This window comes from Equus caballus, chromosome 19 (genome assembly GCF_041296265.1).
Source record: "Equus caballus isolate H_3958 breed thoroughbred chromosome 19, TB-T2T, whole genome shotgun sequence".
NCBI lineage: Eukaryota > Metazoa > Chordata > Mammalia > Perissodactyla > Equidae > Equus > Equus caballus.
The window spans coordinates 21,948,419-21,973,049 of NC_091702.1; the positions used below are offsets into that span (position 1 = coordinate 21,948,419).

The 24,631-nt window shown below is 40.4% G+C and overlaps 1 protein-coding gene across 6 annotated transcripts in view; it reads right to left on the reverse strand.

The window, feature by feature from the left end:
• PLD1 (phospholipase D1) overlaps nucleotides 1–24,631 on the reverse strand; it is a 201,813-nt gene that overhangs the window by 56,444 nt on the left and 120,738 nt on the right. For 3 of the 6 annotated variants that reach the window (XM_023623136.2, XM_001493497.6, NM_001309327.1), the window contains 7 exon segments: nucleotides 19,982–20,092; nucleotides 16,772–16,972; nucleotides 15,555–15,768; nucleotides 14,863–14,976; nucleotides 7,888–8,016; nucleotides 7,074–7,192; nucleotides 5,568–5,681 (listed from right to left, as the gene is read on the reverse strand). In XM_023623136.2, coding sequence (XP_023478904.1) covers nucleotides 5,568–5,681; nucleotides 7,074–7,192; nucleotides 7,888–8,016; nucleotides 14,863–14,976; nucleotides 15,555–15,768; nucleotides 16,772–16,972; nucleotides 19,982–20,092 — 1,002 coding nt within the window. 6 annotated transcript variants of the gene reach the window in all.

Genomic DNA, 24,631 nt, shown 5'->3' on the forward strand with positions numbered 1-24,631 from the left:
TACATGTTCACTTTCCTTTGGACTGTGCTCTATCTTCCTCTTCTGTCATCGGCCTCCCTGAACCTTCCACCTCTCCAGCCCCTGCACGCCCAGGGCATCACTTTACATCATTTAGCTTTGCCTTTCTGCTTTGGATTCCAGCACCCTCCTCGTTTTCTTCTGGTCTGCTCTGTGATGCTGGGCTTGCTCCCCATGGCACAGCACTTGTTTTCCAACCTTCTCTGAGGTTCTACTTGGCACAAAGGCTTTCTCTTTGGTGGCCACTTGTCCCCCAAGGACAAGGGTTCACTGCCAGATCCTACCCTCGTGACCAGGCTCCTCCAGTCACGGACGACTTCTGTTTACTGTACTCCTTTGTCTAAGGAGGATGGGCTTATTCTTTCGGATGGAATGAACTAGCCTCCTGGAAAACGCACCTCAAGAAAACCCTTATCAAACCAAAGCAAATATCTGACAGAAATCAAAGGATCCACGTAGCCAGATACAGCAACAGCATGAAGCACTCCACACATGTAATCCTTCCTCATCCACTTCGCATGGTTTATAAACACATTTTGGACACAGAACGAGCTATGCCAGTATAGTCATTTTGTCCACAGAGAATCATAGTTTTTAAAAAATATTTTATCTCATTTTATTTTTTTTATTGATATACAAAAAACTGCTCGTATTTACTGTATATAATCTGGTGAGCTTGGACGTATTCATATACCCATGAGAATCACATATATTTTGAGAAGTGTACTTGGGAGAAGAAGGAGAAGCAGAAAGAGAAAACATTTGAAAAGAAAAATGTAAGCATCCTCCATTTGACTCTTGGCTCAAAAATAGAATTTCTCAGCTTTGGAGAAAGTATCCAGTCTCCTGACTTTACATTCTTTCAAAAAGGAAAAAATACACATTCTGCATGTTGACCTAAGCTTAAAAAAAGAGCACAGCTGAACTGTAAGAATGGCTAACAACGTGTTGAGCACTTATTATGAAACTGACGGGTCTACCTTCTTATGGAAGTTTAAGTTTTACTTGAAAGACTGCTGCCACTCTAGCTGTAAACTCAGATCTTCTCGGTTGGCCTTGTTTAGTCAGCAAGGCTAATGGGTATGAACTGCTGAAATCTGACAGTGTGCCAGGAGACAGGACCTGTCTGTGCAGCTCTGCTGGCTCAAAGTCGGGGAAGGGGCTGGCTGGGCTGGCTTACGTTATTCTCATTTGGTCTTGTCATTTTCCTTGGGATGCAGTGTGATGCTGTAATATTGCAAGCAAAACCTGAGGCCCAGGTTCCCAGGGTTGTGGCTGCCAAATGCACCATCTCCAAGATGTTAAATCAAGAGATGGTGATGGGGAGAGACTTCTGTTTGTGGATCCTGAGACTGACACTAATCCAAAGGCACCTGTGGGCAGCTCTTTTGAATTTGAAGTAAATGTGGTTTTCTTTAATAGACAAGGAGATCAAAGATACAACCCCAGTAGAACTATTTCTCTCAGTTTGGTAGGGCTTCTCAGGAATGATTGTCCAAGGAATGGCTTTTCTACTACAAGCTGTCCATTTTAATATAAAGGACTGTTCCTGTGTATTGATTCCATATTGATGCTAATTTGGCATCAGCCATTTTCTTTCACCTGAACAGACATGTCAAATGTCCTCTGTCTTGGTCATTTATCTTAAATAGCAACGATAGCATTTAGGAATCTAGTTTGGTCTTTTCAGGGAGAAAACAAGTTCTTTTATATACTCTGCATAGACAGTTTCCGAACCCTCTTCCCTCCGACCCCCAACCCCACGCCTTTCTTCTGCTATGTCTCCTCGGAGTGCTCTTGGCAGGCTTCTGAGAACGCCCAGCACTGAGGGGAAACAAGCAAGATTATTTTAAAAGTGTCGGTGGAAGCTGCTGAGGTCAGCTCTCAAGTTTGGATGACTTCTTTAGAAGCAGAAATTCTTATTGGTGGGGGCAGGCCTCCACTCTGCCAGCCAGAGCCCCAGTCTCCTTGGCTAGCTGTGTCAACCTCCTGCAAGAGCTGGGCATCATGGCTGGGGTGGAATTACCAGCAGTGTGTGCCCAAGGACGATTGGGCCCAATATTTTTGCTTTGAAAAAGTCAAATAATTGGTTTCTCTTCTGCAGATGAAAGAAAAACGTGAATTTTATCTATTATTACTTTATTATGTTAAATGGTCTCTCTCATCATCTCAATAAATATGTGGTATAAAGATTTTGCAGGTTGAACTAGCCTGGTGACCCATCCAGAGAAATGTCAACTTCTTGGTTGCAAGCTTTTGAAAACACTAGGGAAAGCTTGAAGGTTGTAGCTAATATGGATATAATTCAAACTAGTGTACTCTTCTAAGTGATTTGAATGGATTCATTTATTTAACCATCACAACAATGCTATGAGATAGATACTATTATAATCCCAGCCTTATAGATGAAGGAAATGCACAAAGAGGGGTGAAGCAATTTTCTCAAGGTCACACAGCTAGTATGTAGCAAAGCTGGGATTTGAACATGGACTCTGCCTCTTCCCCTTGCTACATTGTATTGCTCCTTTTCAGTTAATTAGGCTGTGGTCTCTATGTTATGAACAATAAACTATGTTAAAAACTCTGTTAAAATCTATGTTAAAAGGAATAAACTTAAGGAAGAACGTTATTAAATTTCTCAACCAATTTGGCTACTGCCACATGATAGCTGAGAGAGTGAAAGATTTGAAAATTTGACAATAAGCCCTTTAAAAATTGAGTAGCCTACTACACAGCCAGGTCCTATCTCCCCACTTCCTTCTGGATTCTTGGAAAACCAGGAACTGGGCTAGACAACTGCTTTGGCCCTCTAAACACTGAATGCTCATGACTTGAAAACAATAACGTCTGGAACAAGATGAATAATGTTTCAAGCCAGTAAATAATGTGAAGCGAAACAATACTGAGGTCAGAACTTTACGGAAAAGGAGAAATGGAGCAGGGTAATTTCTTTTCTTTTTTTTTTTTTAGCTTCTAGTCATCTCAGACATTCCTGTCTTCAAAAAGATGCACTGTCTGGCTGTGACCGCTTGTTTTCACAACTGGAGTTATTTTGGCAGTTCTAGAAAAACAGCTACTGGCAACTGGCAGGGCCCCAGGTTTTGTGAGGTCTAACCTTTAAACGTTGCGGGGGAGTCCTCTTTAAGAAAAAGAATACTAATTTACAAATATATAATTAGCATACTCCAGAATCCCTGTAACAGCCTATTTACGTGTCTCCTTGCTTTCGTTCTCTTTCTAGTCTAAAAGTTCTTCATATGTATAAACTTTGGTCCCAAAGTATGTTTGTTCAGAGAGATGGAAACAGACAAGCAACAAAATGAGAGATCCTCGGTCAATCAGGCTTGGGAAATTCACATAGCATATTCACTCTTAGTGATTCCTGATATCCATCAGCCTAAGAAAGGCACTAAGAAACCCTGTATCTAAAAAATCTGCAAAAACCTATCTGTCCTTGGAAATCTTTTTTGTGGAATAGCTACTAGCATTTCACGGGCAAAACCCAGTTTGGGAAACTCTCTAGGTTAATCTTCATAAAACATTCCTGTATCATGCTTCTTCCTGCATGAGACACAAACGTCCAGAGCTCACTAATGTCACAGGATCAGGTCTAAATGAACCAGGCCGCACTCCAGGGCAGGCCCAATCTGGCTTCATGCCGGCTAAACCTCATCCACCACCTCTTTGAGAGCAAATGGTTTGCTGCAGTCTGTTCTACCATCATCAGAGCAGGCAGCCTTCTCCCTTGGAGGGGACACTCAGTTCTCTCCCTCTCATTTGCCAAACTCCCACTGCATGCTGGCCCGCACTTTCACACTGGCATCTACTCCTAGACCACACCTTGCGCAGTTAGCCGGACTCATTAACCTCACAGCTTTCTCTCTCCCAGCTAACTATGCTTCCAGAGGCAGAGAACTCCTTTTCTGCCTGCCTCCTCAGCGTCCAAGTGTGCACTGATGACTTCACTGTGCAAACAGATGGCACTTAATAAACATAAGTTGACTGAGTCTTGCTAAACTTCCTTTCAAATCAATTGGGTTTGTAGGTTCCTGAGTCCGGGCTACCTGAACATATCAAGCAATGAACATAAGAGCATATCAGAAGAGATCACTGATCCAGCCCCATCTCCAACACAGCATCCAGCGATGCAGAGAAAGTGAATCAAGGGTGGTATTTTGTAGAGTAGATATACAGAGTATCTGTCTGCCTTAGCAGGGTGGCAGGAGGAGAATATACAAAACAGGCTTTACCAACAGGCATTAGAAGACGTATGTATACACAACACCGGGATAAAACATCATTTGCTGATCATAACAATACACAATTCCCAGCAATACCATTTCAAAAGATGCTTAATTAGCATCTGCTACTTTTGATAAGTTGATCACTGAGTCAATTTTAATGACATCTCAAATGTTAAATTAAATTCCCTTGTTTTCTTAATATCAAGACTAGTTTACCTTACAGCACGGATAGTATTTCCCTCCAAGTAGAATAAAATTAGACAGGTTCATAAAATATTCATTAACTTGCGTATGAAGGCATATTTATCTGCGCCTCTCCGTTTAACTCAGTTGTCTCCTGTAGCCTGGGATGACTAAGTATTTGCTAGAGGTATGTCTCTCAAGTGGTTTACCTTATTGATTGTTCTATTATTTGATCTATGGTCTGAAATATCTTTTTACTTCTTAAGTATACACACCTCTAGCTGAACATAGTACAAAGTAATTGATTTAGGCATTCATTTATATAATCATATTCATTAGAATCCATGTCCAAATTATATAAATCCATATTAGTGATGCCAGTAGCAGACTACTGGAGGTTTACCTAAACCATACTTTTGATGCTGACGCCAATGACTTTGAACAAAAGGCAATGCCAAAGGTGGTCCATCCTAGTTCTGTCCTGCACGATCTCAAGATATTTGATCTGCAGTTGGTAGAGGGAGCAGATTGGGTAACAATGGAGTAGGCTAGGATTTCAAGCTCCACCTCTATCAACAACCAGCTACGTGACCCTGGACAAGTCCCACCGCCCCACGAGGTCTTAATTTTCTTATTTGTAATTTGCGATGGTTGGACTGGATGTGGGAGAATTCTGTGACTCTATTAAGCAAATTCGTTATTCTATTAAAAGAGCCTCTAAAAGGCATTTGGTTAATTAGGAACTAAAATTAGATTGAACTATAACCAGCTTCCTAGATGCTAAGTTTCAGCCACATTCCTGGTGCTTGACTAACATCAGTTCCAGGTTTACTGTGTGTTGTGTTGCTAGGGTCACTCTAGAAGGAATTACAGGACAAGCCTGTCCTTGACTGGCTTTTTCTAAGGACGTGCATTTATTATATTTATAAAGGAGTTTTTTAAAAAGGATAAATTGAATACATTTTAAATAGGAAATACAATACTAAATTTTAAAAGGTCTATTCAGGTCTGCTTTGGAATTGTCCTTATGGAAAAATCTGAAGCCAATGTAATAGGCCCTTAGTCCAACAAGAATAAAATGTTACCCAGTAGCACTTTGTGAGAAAGAAAAGCCAGACTCACCTGTACGTTAGCATGGACAGACCCGGGCACTTGGTATTTCCACTCATGGGCTGTCGTTTGAGATTTTGGAAGCAGAAAAGGATAAGAAAGGGACCGATATTTTGATTTCATAATCTAAAATAAAGAAAAACAGATAAAGAAGACCCAAAGGAGAAAACAGTTCCATTCTTTCCTACTTTGTGATTATAAAAGAAATTCAGGCTCATTTGAAAAAGAAAAAGGTTAACAGTGGATATTTCTAGGCGAAGAGGTAATAGATTATTTTTTTCTTTCTATTAGTGGGCATGCTTTGCTTTATATTTTTAAAGAAAACAAATATAATTTGGAGTTATATAATTGCAAAAATGGGATTATTTTGTAAACTGATTTTCACTATATTGTAGATATCTTGCCACAGCAATATAGCCTTATGTATTATTTTTTAATAACTTCATAGTAAAATGGCATGGAAGAATCATAATTTGTTTAATAAATTCCTATTGAGTTTTTCAGTTATTTCTCATTTTATTTGAATTATTAGTTGCAATATCAAAAGAAATTACCTTATGGGATTACTTCTTTAGCTTAAATACCCAAAACAGATCTTCTGAGTCAAAGGTTGTATACTTTTTAAAAAGCTTTTTGGTATTGTGCCAATTTATCCTCCCAGAAGCAGCATATAAGAGCATCAAAAATCCCAACCCAATTGCAGGCATTAGCAGTTTTTTTCATCTTTGTCAGGGTAGTAGGTTAAAAGTAGTATCTCTTTGTTTATTCATTCATCCTCTCTAAATTTTTGTTAAAAATATTTCCATTATTTCTAAGAGCTTCCACTAAATGTCTATAATGTTATGTAAATGAAAAAAAAGGTGAGACTGTAAGTCGTTGATAAAACTAAATCCTTTCTCCAAATTATCAGGGAGAAAAAAGCTCACCATCATTTCCAGTAAATAAAATAGAACCTTCTAACATCTGGATGATAGGTACTCAACTTAAGAATGTTAGGTCAAATTCTCACGAGTCATGAAGGCGTACTAAATAGAAGACACAATCTGGAGAAAAGAACAATGGCTCCATCTTCTCACACTGCTCACTTTGCTCAGAATCACCTCCCAGAAGCCTGCATCAATATGAACCCAGTGCAGTGCCAGGACTGGAAGGACTCGAAAGCTCGGGCTCTCTCGTCTAAACAGCTCTCTCCCACTACAATCGCCTTCCACGCAACTATTGGCCCAGGCCAGCTTAACCAACACTGAGCATCCCAGATATCTCAAGGGTTAAACCCACAGGCCCCGATCGTAGCATCTATCCCTCAGTGCTCTGAATTGTCCGTGGTGTGAAAGTTCATAAACGTTTTCTTTTGCTTTTGCCCAGAGGCCTGGGCGCTCTGACAACCAGTTACCCAACAGAGATTGGTGGCACCAGCTGTGACCACCACAGCCCCTTCTTGTTAACCCTCTGGGTCTGTCCTCTACCAGGCCTGTCTCTCTTCATCTGGACCGAACCATGATAAAACCATCCATGTACCTTCGTGAAGTTCCAGCGCTGGATAAAGTGACGTGCCACATCACGAGCCGCCTTTCCATGGACCACAGAAGCAATGTCATGCCATGGCATCCGGGGGGTGGAGTACCTGTCGATGAAATCTGCCCAGGTACACCAGGCGGGGATCATCACTAACAGGGACAGAAGCCATTTGACCCCAACTATGACATACAAAAGGAAATGTCCACTCTGTGTATACTTCTTGGCTTGGGTGGAACGATACCTTTACAGCCAAGGGAAACACAGATCTCACATGAGGAACACAGCCCTCCACACGCCTCCCCCACATATGCTTCCATTTCACTGAGTGTGAGATAATCACCAGGCCAGGTGAGACGTGAGCTGGGGCCAATTATCTAAGGCTTTGTACTTGATATCATTTTTCTTTTTCATCCTGTTGAAATAACATCAGGCTATGTATGCAGTGCCATCTCTATCTCCTCTTAGACATATAAGCCCAGTGATAATCTGAAAATGTGTCATTTTAATGCTGGAAGATGAAGATGATAAGCAGAAAAGGAGATGATCAAAGGAAGGGTACCACCTTTTGGAGAATTACAGATTATGACCCCAAAAATATGCCTATATGAAACCCAGAGGTTTCAAACAAGTAAAGTCTATTTCATGTTCTTTTATTACTATAACTACAAGGGAAAGTCCTTGAGCATATGACTGAGTCATAGTCTCTAAAGTTTTATTAAATATTCAAAAGATATTAGATCATGCACGTGCATACTTAAGATGCTGACAAGTGAAAGACAAAATATCAGCAGCCTCCCACCACGACGGTACTCACCGGCAAAGGGTTTATCAAGTTGAACCCAGTCTTTGAAGACAAAATTGCAGTAGTCCTTTCCATGCCAGAATCTGGTTTCCCCATGGAGCTCTCCCACTCCCGTCTGTAAACTGCGGATGGAGCCAGTGTCTGCGAACGCAGCAAGACCCGCTCAGAGACTGTGGTTCAGAAGGGCCCAAAGAGGGAGTTCTAACTCTCAAATAGTCAACACCTACGGACTTCTCAACTTTTCTTCTTAGGACGCATAACGAGGGCAGCATGTTTCATTCCATCTGAGGCTGTGGGCTGGCAAGGTTTCACAACCCTCACGAGTTTATTATTAGTGTGTGGTTGAGGTATCACTAGGGTCATCACTTGACAATGAAATTTAACATTCTTATTCTCACCATTTAGCAGAGCACGGGAAGAACGGATCACAGGGTGAACCGTGAATAAAGGACTCGCTAGGAGGGACTCTGAGAGAGCAGGAAAGCAGGATCAGGGAGAGATACAGGAGATGGAGAGGCCCTAAAGAAGTCAGGCCCTTCTCTTTCCCCAGCCAATATGGTGCACACCTAATACAGAGTTCTGTCTTCTGCATCTCAAAAGCCAAAAATCTCAAATTTGTAGACAGCCCATGTTCCAGCCCTGGGATTGACTAGCCCAGTGAGACTGAGCTTCAAATTTTTGGGTCAGAAATCCTTTCCGAGTGAAAGCGGGAATTTGGCCTAGATGACATGTAAGACCTTCTGGGCTCTAATATTCTATATTCCTAAAATCATAAATGACATCAATAAAAAATATCTCAAAAACAGACAGAAGCTCATGATCACATAGGCGCAGAAGCAGCAACCTACCGCAACATTTCACAAAGAGCTTTGCTGGGACCATTATACTTACGGGTAAATACTTCAACTTAGTTTGTACGTTTACGGGATATGCTGACTAAAAGACAGCTAAGCAGGAAGACTAGCAGATCTACAATCACAAACGCAGCGCCTGGCACAAAAGCAGCACTTAACAAATAGACACTGGATGCAGGAATATTTGTTGAATGACTAAACGGTACCACGTGCAGAAGCCCATGAGAGTACCAGACTGGTCCCCTTACCACCACACTGTGCCAGAACTGTCTTTCTAAAATGCAGACTCCTTGCTTAAAAGGCTTCCTGGATCTCCTACTGCCCACAGGGGGTCAAATCCTAAGGGCCTAGTGTCCATATAAGGCTCTTCCCTAACTGGTGCCAATCTCTCTTTCTGGCCTTGTTTTCCCCCACACAACCCAGGCCCCATGCGGACCACATTTCTCACTGCATTTTGACAGGCCTGGTCTGTCATGTCTCCGCGCACTTGGCACATTTTTCCTTCTGCCTGGAATGCTCTTCCCTCCCTCTCAGCCTGAACTCCTCATCATCCGTCAAGAGCCAAATTAGCTGTCACCTGCGCTAGAGAGACCTCCCAGGTCCCAGTAGGGAGAGGCAGTCACTATAGTGTTGTAGAACCATTCACAGTTGCACAAGCCAGTGCCTCTGACTCTGTGATACGATTGTGTAAGGATGCTCCCTCCCTGTCCCCTAGCAGTCAAGAGGCTCCCCACACGGCCTGACGTAGCTCCTGGCATTCAGCAGGCACTCAATGAGTATTTGCAGAGCAAAAGTTTTTAAATAATCACCACATACATGGCTAATATTCTACCTCAAACTTAATAATTAACCTTCAAAGCTTATTGCAATTTTCTATGAAAGAAAACTGCCTTAAAGCGCTAAAGATTAACAAAGCTAAGTAACATTAAAATCATAATCTATTGACAGCTCCCAGGGCTTTATTTTCCTACTCGAAGGGACTGAGGCCAAGGCGCCCGCAGGTCTGTGCGCTCACCTATGGGCTCTTTATAGTAAGAACGGCACTTGGTTTTTAAAAAAAAAGAAAAAGAAAGAAAAAACAATTTTTTTTAAAAAAAAGGATGAGATAAATAATGGGTCAAATTCAAATAAATAAATATACGTAATTTGTTTTCATCAATTTAGCAATTCTAAGCTAAACTTTACACATAGACACATACACTTGTTCAAAAATTCACTTTCACCTAATAATCAGTTATGACAAGAAAAACAAAACAAAGCAAATTCTTAGTCTTAAAAATTAGCTTGGCACTAATTGAATTCGACCTGTTCATAATTCAAATTTGTTTTTGTTTTTAGTCAGGGCCTACCCTAATTGAAATAAATCAGGGTCCTCCTCAGAAGAAATGAAATAGGAAGGCAACAGAGCCGAATACTCCAGGTTACCACAATGGCTTGATCGGAACTGCACTGTGAGCAGGGAGAGAGAACTTTTCCCAGCGGCAATGCTGATCAGAGGGGTTCTCACTGGTCTGTACCTGGCTCTCAATTGATTTCATAATTGTTCTTCGTTGTCTTTCGGCCCAGGTCTTTCACATCAATTTTCCACAATCCTCACGCATCAGTGACCCAGACTCTGGCAGCTAAAGTTCATGGAAAGGGTGTCTTCCTGCCCTTCCCCCAGTGTCTCTGGCTTTGCTAGTCCTTTTTTCCTCTTTTTCTGGCCTCCAAGACTGCATTCCCCCACCATTACTCCAACCCATCCTTCTTGATCTTCTTTCCTAGCTCCTTCCTCCCTAACAACGTTTTCTCCAACTTTCTCCTCAATGTACCCCTTATGCCCTGGCTTTTCTTTTGGGCCTCAGATCTACAGCCACTTCCACGCCTCATCTGACCTTGTCTACCTAATTGTCCCACCAGAACTTTAAAGTCACTAGAATCATTATCATCCCCACAAAATCAAGTCTTCCCTGGAGATTTCTGCTTTCTCTTCCTAGTCACTCAAGCTCAAACCTCAGAATTACCTTTGGCTCCTCTCTTTTCTTCACTGTTTTCTCTACCCACCTCCCCATCACCACTTCCCAAATGCTATTGAAATTCTGCTGATTCTTTCTTTAGAAAAAGTTTCTCCCATCCACTTCATTCTTGGGCCCACTGGAACAAGCCAGTCTCTGTGTTTCTAGTGAAACTTAGTAAAACACCATCTTTAATCACCCCATCCCCCCATGTCCATCCCCTCCAAATCCCACCGCCACCTCCCAGGGACTCTCCAACATTTAGCGCATGAAGATCAATGTCTCAGCCTGACTTTCAAGGCCCTTCATATATTGGTACAGATATATTCCACCAGCCCAATCTACACAAATGAACTAACCCTTAACCACAATTCCAAGCCCAAAAGCTCTGAAAATCTAAATGTTTTCTCACAGCTCATTTGTTAGCAAAACCTGACCGGAACTGACAAGAGGTTATTATCTTTATCGCACTGGGTAATGCATAAATATAAATGACTTACGTACAGGGTATTTCCTGAATCCTGGAAGGAATATAACATAATATAGAGGATAGGTATTGTATTATCTTCCTAAAATCCAGAATGTTCTAATTTCTGAAACATATCTGACCCCCAGGATTTTGTATAAGGGATGAGAGACCTCTATGTATTTACCACATTCCACACCTACGTGTGAGATGCTGAAATAAATACATCTGACATTTCCCACACCTGGGCCTTAAGATATAACATCTACCCAGAATGTCTGTTTTTCTCCCTTCTTAGTCTCTACCCATTGAATTTCTGCCTATATTCAAGGCCAGTTCCAAAACAGGTCCTCAATGAGTTATATTTGAAAAAATCTTTTGGTTTTTGAAACTATTTGGATTTTGGAGTTGTGGATCAGAGTTTACAGTTGTGGAGGCAGCTTCACTGACAACTCTTGCCCGTAGGGGTATCTCCCCCTGATTAATTGCTAAGGCAATAGGTTAGTAAAATATTAAAACTCATGCTTATCTATCAGATAACAAACTCTTTGACACCAGAAAATGTCTTATACGATTGCATCCCTGAGAACACAGTTTAGAAATGACTTCACCTACTATTCATTATCCCGTATGATTAATATCTAAGTTTGAAACATTTGTCTCGACTAAACTGCCAAAAAATGATTTCCCCCTCAGCCATCTATTTAATCTTGCTTCAAAGGAAAAGATCAGCAAACCATCGCTGAATATGAGAGGAGGAAAATTCAACCTTTTTAAAATAACATAGTATCAAGCAAAGCAATGTGAATTTGAAATTCTCCCTCTTGCAATGTAATTTTGAAAGAAAAAAAATGTGAAGCTTGCTGAGTGATTTTGAATTAAAATATAGACTATAGAAATCTATCATGTCATCAACCACATTTATGATGAACTGATTTGAGGGCAGTTTTTCTACTCAAAAACCCATAGTGATCTTGCACGCACACTCCAGACCAAGTTCTGTACATCACCAGTGAGGTTCACCAGGAGCCCAGGGCACCGTCGCCTCCTGCACGCAAGTGAAACTGACCCCGCAGAGAAGCTAGCCCAGGTCATGTCCTCAGGAAAGCTACTCAAGCAAACATTCAGTTTCACATTTCTAAGGAAGAGTCGCTCTATGCTTAATTTGGGGTTCAAGTCTTATAAGACAATATCAGTCGAAATCATTACATGATTTAAATATAAGGCTGTGCTCTTTAAACTTCCTTTATAATTAATAGTAGAAACTTACTTTTTCTTTTCATCACAAATTCACATGGAACTCCAATACATAAAACACTACAAGAGGGATTGTTCTGGTTGAAGCAGGTACCAATAGAGGTGAGAGGGTCCAGGGCCACCTACTCTGTATCCTCCTCAGAGCCCCTGAGAAACACCAGGGTCCCAGGAACTGACTTTGCAAAGCACTGCTCCAGAAGGACTCAGCTATCCTTTCGCTTCCCTTTTAAAGTAAAGTAATTTGATTTCATACTAAAAAATTAGATTTGCAACTTCACAAAGTTAAGGGAAAGAGTCCTCTGTCTCACATCCCACCTCCAGGGCATCAGCCAGCACTGTCAGCTCCACCTCCAGATGTGTTTAGTACCTGTCTGGTCACTACTTGCCACCTGATCTGCTCTGAAGAATGAGCCTGTAAAATTGTAAGTCAGACCTTGTGGGTCCTTTGCTTAAGACCATCCGATGACTTCCTATCTCGCTCAATAAAAGCCAAAGTTTTGTAACCTACCTCACCCTCTCTGACTTCACCCTATCACTCTCCCTGAGCCCACTCCACTTCACCACATTCCCGAACACACCAACCCCCTCCCGCCTCAGAACCTTTTCTTGCTGTTCCTCCTGGCTGGAGCACCCTCGCCCGACCTCCTCTCATCCTCATTCTTCTCTTCCTTTTGGTCTCTGTTGAAAACTCAGCTCATTAGAGAAGCATTCTCTGACTACTTGATAGAACATAGTAACTCCTACCCTCTGCCCTTCCCCCTTCCCCTGCTCGTTGTTCTCCATGATCATTTTCACCACCTGATACATGGTTTGATGATCTATTTGTATAAACAATTCCCATCCTTACCCTCCAACTAGTTAACTGAATTTCATTTGTTTCGTTCACTATAATCCCAGTACCTAGAACAGTGAGGGGCATATTTAAGAGCTCAATAAGTACTTATTTAATGAAACAAACAAATCATATACATTTATTCTTGTATCCCCACTTACAGCGTTTAATGATTGCACAATTCCAAAAGGAGGATGAACCACTCATTATGTTCTTCACTACTCCCCTCCTCTTGGATGTTCAGATTGTTTACTTTTTCTCTCTCTCTGTCAATAAACAATGCTGCCCTGGACATGTGTCCAGTTTATTAGGGAGGAGTTTCCAGTAGTCCCTGAAAACCACCCACATCGGTATCCTCAGATCACCATCATGGGTGTCACCCCTCTCAGCCTGATGCTGGCCTGAGTTACTTAATGTATTCAGCACCTGGCTTGCTCTTCTTTTCCGCTTGCCCCAATCCTCTTGTCAGCAACACAACCACTCAGTCAAAATTCAGACCCCTCACCTTCATGGTTCGGCAACCTCGTTCCTCCATCTCGTTTTCAACTTTAGTCCTAAAGCAACACACACTGGAATTAAAAGCACTATCTGGACCTCTTTCCAGCTCTTTACCTTTACTATCTGCCCCTGACCTGGCTCTTTTAACTTCCCAGGGGCCTCCAGTTCCCTGTCTGAGGGCGTTAAGCTCTGTCAAGCACAGGAGTTACTCTGAGTTGTCCCTGAATCCACATATGCATCAAGTACTAGCTGTAATGCTAAATAAATAAAATGTCTCCCCATATACGCTATTTTCCACTTTTTAAATGAACATCTCCCCATATACGCTATTCTCCATTTTTTAAATGTATATCAATCTGTCACAATTTATAACATACACGTTTATTTAACAGTTACATTGAAGCTTCAGTTCATTATACATAGCTAACCAGTTTAAAAAATGCAGGGTTCCCAGACTAAAGAACGCTGAGACTCACTGCTCAAGTCCCCCTTAATCTATTAAGTTCAGTTATCTCCTGCCACAAGTGACTCACATCCAGCCATGTCAGCTGGGCTCTAACTCAGTCATCTCCTAGACAGTGGCCTTGGGAATTTAGCTAAAATGTCGTGATGCAGTAATCTGCATTTCTGCTAAATCACAAATCTGAATCATGAGCTGTGGGAGGCTAATAAACTGGAACCCACCAGGCAATTCACTTATCATCTCCACCCCTGAGTTTCCTCGTCTGTAAAACAGAGATAACACCGTTACCTCCAAGCACCACAGGGCTCGGGGCAGTGATGGGCAGACTGCACGCAATAAACGCTGGCCTACGATTTCACTATGGCTGCTGCTGACGACCAGGATGACTTGTCCCTGTATCTGATCTGTTGCCAAATTCCTCTTCATTCCCACCACATTTCAGGCCCTGATTAAATTATTCAAGTACCTAGTTCTTCTTACAAAAGCTTATGAGATTACAATTTCTAATAATACACGTGGTGTGAAAACTGTGCGAACAGAAAGCCAGTCCGGAAACACATTCACTCTGCTCAAGCAGCAAAAGCTGAAGCCTGAGGGGGTTCAGCTGCTTCACAGCCACTTACCAACGTCGGGACCAGAGGGCCCCTGCTCAGACTCACTGGAAGAGCGAAAGAGTTTCAAATGGGGTTTTAAACCATGGATTAAACTCTGACGACTTCTACAGTGATTACAATAACCTGGAGAAAGTTGAGAGTGCTTTTTTTACACAGACGTATTACATGTCAAGTTTTCTAAACTGAAAAGCAGGTTCAAACATTTTTAAAACTAGGCAAGTCTATGAAATCAGTCACAAATTCTGTGCAACAGAAAACTGCAGAGCTTTAAGACAAAGTTGAAAAGAACAGTAAATTTACAAGATGTAGAAAATCTGCTGTTTGAGGATAAAAGCTTGATGTATTTCTGGATAGGAAGAGAAATGAAATTCCTTCTATGAAAAGTGTATAAAGTACCCCTAATACTTTTCTTTTTCCTTTATAACTTGGAATTATTTTAGAACTGCTTAGTCATTCTGCTACTGTCAGAAGCATGAATTGTGGTTATGACTACTTGTGTGAACGAAACAATAAATCTGTTCAAAATGGGGCAAAGGAAGCCATGGACTGGCATGCTATTGAATAGGACGATATAGCGCCCTTTCAGCACGGCTCGTTTTACTCCATTATAGAAAGACGGGTTTTAAAAACAGGTATATAGTGTGTGGCTATGGAGGAACAGAGTGCAGTCAGGATAAGTTCCAGCAAAGACGATAACTCACTGGAGGTGCTGTCGACGCTGCTGATGCTGTCCACGTTGCGCAGGTGGTGCCTGTGGAGCTGCCTGTAGAGGCTAAATTTGGAGAACTTTCTGGGCTTTCCTATTCCTTTCAGTTTTGAATCCATATCATCACCATTCTTCAGGATGGGCACATTTTTATTAGATTCACTTTTATCTTTGAGTGTTAAAGATTCCAGAGATTCCATTGTTTCAGCCTGAGAAAATCATTAAGAAAATTAAAAAAAGACACTGCATAAGATACTCCGCAATGTGGCCCTTTCATTCCAGTTGAGCTGAGGTGTAAAATTTACACATGATGGAGGCTCCCTAATAATGTGTGAGGTCAGCCACAGGGCAGGGGTGGGTCTTGTGACCTGTTTAAATACAACCAAAGGAATACCAGGCGTTCCATTGTAGTTCCTCCTTTGGTAGGTGACATTCTTGAAATTTCATACCAATTAACCTTTTTATCTAGAATATAATTACACGAATTACATTCGCCCTGGGTCGAGCTGCTGAACTCCCTCTGATAAACATTAAGTGAGCAAAGCTTTTTCTGTCGATTATGTCCCCTGTTACCTATTTACCAAATCTCTGTTCTGCCAGAAAAATCACAACATATCCAGCTGTAAAATAAGCTGGAGGCCAGCAAAACTTTTAATAAGTGTATTCATATTTTGGCAACCACTCGAGTTGAAATAATAAGTACAGGCATACAGATATTTTGGCAGCTCTTGATTTGAAAGGTACTTTGAGAAGTTCTTAACCTCTTGCTTTCAAACAGAATTCCCTAAATGACTCCAGACTGACCTATCCTATTTTTGTACGTCTCTAAGTAGGAAGATTCCAAAAACTTTGGCAGCTACTTGTAAAAGGCTGTTTGTTGTTCTTTAACTTAAAGCCCATTTGCCATACATTTTTGTTTATAAACTTTGGTTTTCCAAATAGGAAATAAATCTTTAAATGGAAACCAGAGGAGCTGACTATGAGATAGCAAATGATATTTTGAATCTGTTTTCTCTTCTTACAAGACTAAGAGATGCAAAGCCACAGACTTGCTGAGTGGTATTTGAAACTAGTTTTGTCTATCTTTGACTCAATGTTCTTGGCCCCTCCAGGGATCCCAACCTCTCATTCAATCAATCAGTCACACTATGAGTACCTACTTATATGAATTGCGTCCCCTTAGCCAGTTCCATAAAGGTGAAATTCACTTACTGTGAGGGAACCCAGAGACAGTCCCACGGGGACACGCTTCACACTGCCCACGTCTGTGAGTCTGTGCTCATCATCATCCCACCTTCCATAGGCCAGGTCAATCCCACCCACAAAGGCCACCGACTGGTCGATGATGACGAGTTTCTCATGATGAGCCCAGAGATACACACTGGATGACACGTGATCCGGGTGCCTCATCACCTTGAGAGAAAAACCCCACATGTAACATGCTTCTTAAAATGTCCTTCATGTTATAACAACAGAGGCCTGCTTTCTCTCCTGAACAGCATTTTCTATAATTCAAATACTAAAATGTGCTATGTACACACCAAAGAAAATCCCCAAACTTCTAGTTTTATTCTCCATATTTAGCAGAGGAAGACTCCTGAGTACTTTTCTTTTTTTGGTGAGGAAGATTGGCCCTGAGCTAACATCTGTTTCCAATCCTCCTCTTTTTGCTGAGGGAGACTGGCCCTGAGCTAACATCTGTGCCAATCTTCCTTTATTTTGTATGTGGGACACCACCACAGCATGGCTTGATGAGCAGTGTGTAGGTCTGTGCTCAGGATCCAAACCCACAAACCCCAGGCCACGAAAGTGGAGCATGTGAACTTAGCCACTACACCCCAGGCTGGCCCCTCCTGTTTACTTTTTAAGCCTTTCTCACCACTCCCTCACCCTCCACACCATGTTTTGGAGCAGCCGCCATTTATCTGGAAGTTTGGCCACGTATTTCTAGAAAAGTCAGCTCAGTGTAACAGCTGATTCCCTTTTCTCCCTAAAAGGATGATGTTATATCTGGTATTATTTTTAAAAACTAAAAATTTTTAACCAACATCTATATCTGGCAAAATTTTTAATAAGTATATTGCTATTTTGGCAGCCATTGTGTTGAAATAGTAAGCATATGGATATAGGCGTATAGATATTTCAGAAGCTCTTGATTTAAAAAGTACTTTGAGAAGTTATTAACCTCCTGCTTTCAAACAGAATTCTTTCTAAATGACCCCAGACTGCCCTATCCTATTTTCGTATGTCTTTAAGTGGACTTAAAAACTTTGGAGACATTTTTTTAATAACACATTTTATTGTAAAATATGCAAACATAAAATGTACCATATTAAGCATTTTTCAGTGTACAGTGCAGTGGCAGTAAGTACATTCATATTGTGCAGCCATCACCACCATCTATCTCCAGAAACCTTCATTTTGCAAAACTGAAACTGTACCCATTAAACAATAACTCTCCATTCCCCCCTCCCCCAACCCCTGGAAACCACCATTCTACTTTCTGTCTTTATGAATTTGACTATTCTAGGTGTCTCATATAAACAGAATCATATAATATTTGTCTTTTTGACTGGCTTATTTCACTCAGAATAATGTCTTCAAGGTTCACCCATGTTTTAGCATGTGTCAGAATTTCCTATCCTTTTAAGATTGAATACTATTCCATGGTATGTATATACCGATCCATTATTGAGAGTGGGATATTAAAATGTCCAACTATTACTGTAGAACTATTTATTTCACCCTTCAATTCTGTCAGTGTTAGCTTTATATATTTTGATGGTCACTATTATGTACGCAATGTTTATAACTGCTATATCTTCATGCCATATTGAACATTTTATTAATATATAATGATCTTTTTTTTTAAAGATTGGCCCTGAGCTAACATCTGTTGCCAATCGTTATTTTTCCTCTCTTCTTCATCTCCCCAAAGCCCCCCAGTACATAGTTGTATATTCTAGTTGTAGGTCCTTCTGGTTCTGCTATGTGGGACGATGCCTCAGCACGGCCTGACGAGCAGTACTAGGTCCACACCCAGGATCCGAACCAGTGAAGCCCTGGGCCCCTGAAGTGGAGCATGTGAACTTAACCACTCAGCCAAAGGCCCAGCCCCTATAATGACCTTTTTTGATTACTGTAACCTTTTTTGATTTAAAGTCTATTTCTATCAGCCCCAGAGATGATAGAGGATGGACCAGCTGGGTGGCCTCTTAGGGCAGCAGATTGCAAAGGACACAAAATGCCTCTGCCAAAGAACTGAGATAGAGAATGCACACTTCCCAGAACCCTCCCAGGGAGCACAGGGTGTGTGGAGAACATGGCTGGTGCCTTTCCCTACACCTTAGGCTCACCTCCCAAATGCACAGATAGATTTTCCCTGTAAGAACTTGAGGGATTTCTTTGACTATAGGAATGGGCTAAGTTTGAAATGTCAGGGAATTGATGCCTCAAGAATAGCTGTTAATCAATGAATTGGTGGATAAATACCTCAGCTTCCTTTCCCTTTGGGGACAGGGACCACTTTGGGTGACCCCAATGCAGTGTCCTAGAGGTCTCTGGGGGATGAAGCCCCAGTTGCCTACAGCAGCACCCTGTCAAGAACTGGCCTCCTCGCTTTCCTTATCTCAGTTCCCAACACCCCTCCCAGGGCTCCCTGGGATCACCTCCCAAATCAATTCTTTGTGCTCAAATCTTCATCTCAATGTCTGCTTCTGAAGGAATCCACTGGATTGGGGTGAACAGCCCAAAGACAGTCACCACACTGCATTCTAAGGAGAGTGATTTTCAGTTTCTTCCAGAGCTTCAGTTTTGCTGGGTGGGTGATGCAGGTTTGGGGCAGAGCTGAACTGCCATGGAGAACAGAGAGCAGAGCTGGCTCACACTGTCCCCAAGGGTCCTTTCTCTTTACCCTCCTGGAACAGCCCAGCTTCACAGCTACAAACATTGAATAGTTAGGGACATTGGTTTGGATGGGTGCCAAACTACTCTCCTCCCAAGCCACCCACTATGCTCTGTCCAGCTTTGTGTGACAATCAATAGACTGTTTCTTAGTTACATAACTGCTTCAAAGATTTGGTTGGTACGACATAACCAATGAAACTTAGAAATGAGTTTCAGTTCCAGGACAATCCTAAAGAGGAGCATGGGAACTTGACAGGGGTCTTGAATATTAAAACAATTCTAGGAAGTGTGTTCTTGGCTAAATTATCAGCGTAAGAGAAGCAGAAATGTGAACTCTGCTGACTCCATCAACACTCCATATAGCATTTTGTTCTATTTCTCAGAAGGACACAATGCTATTTATTCAAAATATACATTAGGGAATTCTACAGATTACCAGTGCTCAGAGCAAAACATATCTGAAAAATTAGAGAATAATAAAAAAGAAGCATTGTTCAGCAAGATGAACCTGAATACCTTTATGTTGGGGTGTAGACGCATTAACGTCCTCTTGCTGTATTCACTATTGATCCCAAGAGCAAGTTCCACCTCCTTATAGAGCATTACGAAGATCCTCACCCCCTGTTGCTGTCACGAGAGAAAACACAGGGAGGAATGAGAATGTCTGGAGGGAGGTTATGATTTTCTTTTTCTTCTTTCTGTGCAATTGAACTCTCTAAACTTTCTTCAAGAAACAAGTATAGTGAAATATTTAATGAAAAATACAATACAAAGAGGTGAAATATAAGTGTACATTAAGACACAAATATCAAAAATAAAAGTTTATCTCCCTTCCATTCCTACAACTTGTCATTCCAAGAGAGAGTGTCAAAATTTGACTACTTACAGCTAGAAGGTTGACATTGTAACCTCAACTGCTAAAAGTGGCTGATAGTCTTACACCTTTGAACATTTCCAAACACTTGTCATTGAGGAAAGTTTGGACCTGATCTGTGTTATAGGATTAGTGTTTTTTGTTTGTTTTTATTATCACTGCAATTAGTTGAAACAGCAGTGATTAAAAAAAACTCTGATGCAATAAATTATACTAAATATCCCTTAAATATTTCAGGGATATTTTCATAAAAATTTTTACTTAAAAAAATTATTTGAATGGAAAAAATATTTCTTCATCTTCAAAGATGAATGTGTTGGTTCATACTCTTAACACATGATTAAAACATTAATGTCAGTTTCACTAGTGAAATGAGTTCTTCAGAAGTCAGCCTCGCTAACATTCTAAAATCCCCGAGTTTTAGCAGAAGTGCACAAATTAACATTTATCCAGCCTTAGACCTTGAACCTAAAAGAAAACAGACAAGGCCTTTGTGAGGGTCAAATTAAATCAAAAGTGCCTGGTAAACATTAACATGCTCTACAAATCACGTTTTAAAATTAATATTAACCATCAAAAAGACAATGTCCAATGGCTGGGAGTATAAAAAAGTATTAGCATTTTCTCTTCTGGTTCTGAGTGGTGACAAGGTTTTAGGCTGCGCTAAATTGCCCCACACCTGGATGCCCCTCCCCTTCTCCTTGTCCACTCATAGGGTTCCTCCTCCAAATACAGTTCAGAATGTATCCCGCCAGGAAACTCCATCTTACTTACCCCCACTTCTTACATCGTTTTTTTACTTTTTAGGTTTGCATCCTCAGTATTCCTGTGCAATTTGTAACATTTTAATTTGCATTCTCTACACCCAGAAACTCTGAAAGCATTCTGAAAAATATTGCATATACACTGGATAATATAGCCACACCTAGCCATTTAATATCCTAGAGATAAAAGAGAAGAATTTTTCCACAACACTTTACAGAGTATTAGAGATGCAGGCATATCTAATAAACTATAGTGACAAAGAATAATTTAGTTACAGTTTAAATTAACAGTCCATGGCAATTAGGCATTGTTCATAAAGGAAATTTGGGTCACAAATTTAAGAAGCCCTACTGGGTTGAACACCTCTAATTTATAAGAACTGATTATTTTTGCAATGCTAAAAAATGTGAAATAACATAAGAGTTAATATTTGTAGGTTGCAGGACATAAAACCTTAGACTAAACCAAACACATACACAATTCCCCAATATTGCTCTGCTCTTACTAAGAAGCATGTTTTGGCTCCTACATCCTTATAATAACACATCACTTCAAAATACTAATACTCTATCTTTCTTGGTGTTAGTAATATCTGAAAAGTGTATACATTTTTGGAAGGACACATTAGGTAGACATTCTGGGCTGTATTAAGGAAATCTGAGTACTAGGAGAAGATCCATTCTTGTTCTGAAAAAAATAGGATAAAAAATACATATGTCTCTGTTTAACAGCTGCCTTTGGAACTTGCTTATTATTTATTGTAATTATGCAGTTTTTATTGCAATCAAGTACATAAGGACAGACTTGAGTAAAGAAATAAAGATGTGAAAGTGTAGGCAAGAAGTGAACAGGTTAATTTCTAATGGCCTGTCAGTGAGTGCTCTGCAATGAACCACGGACTGACGCTCTAAATGAAAGCAAGGACATTATTTTATTTTTCTCCTCTATTGTTCAGATTTACTTTGCTGTTTGAAGATTTTAGGATTCAGCACTGAATAATAGTTACAAAAAACAGCCTCCCGTTAAAAGATATGATATAAAGTTTAAAACCCAAAATTTCAACCTAAATTATAGAACATCATGCTGGATATCTTTCATCATAGTTCATTTGCATCAAATGGATGAAATCCTGCTTCTTAGGCTTATGAGGTTATTACTCATGAAGGACAGTAGTTGCAAATTAGGAACTGGCCTAAATCTTGCAATTTTCCATTTACCTGCATAACTAATGGATTTTTGAAATAATAGAGATGTTAATGCTAACGGATTACATAATTACCCTCCATTTATTAACACCTGACATTTTCTTCCATACTGTGTCTTTTCTCATTGAAATAAATAAAGTCTAAAGGAAGTTGAGACTTTTAAGTCTTTTTGCTTAAAGACAAATGACTAATAAGGAAGTAATTAAATAAAAAAATTCATTTTTATGTAGTCTGGTTTACAATTATTTACTTACATCATATCACAATAAACAGTTAATTAGAGACAAGATTTCTGTGACAATAAAGCAATAAGTATCTCTTCTTTTCGTCAAGGTATACAACACTATCATAAACTCTGAACAATAAAGGGCAAAGGAAAAAATGTTCCTTGGGAATGAAGGCATTTGCCACGTCATAATAGTGCAGACTTATACAAAATGTGGGAAATACTTGTGCCAAAGAAAAGCCAAATTAGGGGGAAAAAAAGGAAGGGTGTTAATTCTGTAATTTAAAAAATACGCTTTTGAGGCATCTAATATTTTACCAATACCTTTTAGTAGGGGGAAGGGGAAATTACCTTCTCCTTAGAGAGGAAAAAGAAGATTATTAATAGGGGAAGTAGGAAAATGAATGGCCAAGAGCAGACTGCGCAATGCCTTGTTTCTTATCTCTGCTGACCTCAACCAACCCGAAGGTTCCAGAGAATACACTTCATGAAACCTGAATCCCATAATTTCAAAAAGATGAAAGTTCCGTCCTCTTTTCTACTTACTTTTTAATCAAGTAGAGCAGACACAATACTATAAACAGCAGGAATTTTTAGGAGCTTTACATATGCAAAATACATGTGAAAACAACGAAAACAAAAATTTTTATAGTTGTTTTATAGTTTGTTTCTGAGTTAGCTTTTTCTTTGATTGTTGAAAGTACTATGACCAAAACATTTTCTAAAGGCAGCCAAGTCTGTCCACTGCCTCAGGGTAGTTTAGTTTACACAACCCCAGGATAATCATTAATTTTACCATTTGTCAAGGACTTCCCCAGGGGGTGTAATCTTTTAAGAAAATGAAAAGTTAAGGACAAAAAGAAACCATATCCCCACCATTTAAAAGCAGGCAGCATTGAGATGTAAGAGCACAAATGCTTATGCCCTCCCCTTTTTTTTTTTTACCAGTTTTGTTTAAAGCACAGTGTTCAAGTTCGAAGACCCTCTCTCCTCTTCCCCACCATGCCCTTCTAGCCCACTACTTTGATAAGAATCCATTTGATTCTTCTGCATGAAGATGTGATGGTTCACCTTGTTTGACAAACCAGGACGTCTTTCCCTCCTCTTGGTCACTGACTGCAACTCTAGAATGTGCCTTGTGGTCCAGGACAGAAAGAAACTAACCTGATGACAAAACCTCCCCCTGAGAACCTAAACCTTTTCCTGTAAGTCTCCAGGTGGCTGCACTGGATGATTCCTTTGGTGCAAGTCTCATCAGAAATATCACCCATTTCTACGGTGGGTATATACAAATTGGGTACAGGATACAGTTACCACAACTATGATGCAATTTATCTCACCTCTTAGTGAAGTAAATGCAGAACTGTGGAAAACCTGGGATGCTCATTTGAATTATAAACAGTCTGCCTCTCAAGTTTGGCTTACATTGTTTTAAATGATGGCACTGCACATCAGAAGGCCGAAGAAACAGGAAAATATCAACTTGGTTATTACTAGAGAAACAAAATATTGTACTTTTTCCCTAAGAGATGTTTGCCTATATCTTGGCTATGGGGCAGAGACACTAAATTCCTCCCCCCAAATCTACATAATCAGATAGAAGAAAAAAATCATTCATTGTAATCACCCTTGTGGACCTCTGGGACCCATTAATGCAAGAATAAATGTTATTTTCAATCCAGTACTTTGTGAAGCTAGTGGCTTTCAGAAACTAAATTATTTATGCGAAGCAGTGTTTATGAGTATATGAAATGTCGATTTGGAATGATCCGGGTGTTAAAAATTTATGACCAAAATAATAATATGGTGTAGCAAGATTAGGGAGGAGCAATTCTGCTAAATGTACCACTGAGAAATTAATATTTAATAGTATTACTATTTCCTTAGGAAATTTTTAAAAAATCATTATGTGCAATTTAAAAATTACAAGTTTCAGGAAGTGGATGAAATTGAAACGAAGTGCCATGGTGTTCACCTGGGACCTCACCAGGGTTCCTGGGCCACAAAAGCAAAGAGAAGCCACACTAGTGCTCAAAAAGGCAGTTGGACAGGGACGCTGAGGGGAACAAACAAGCACGTGCAGCTCACATGGGGTA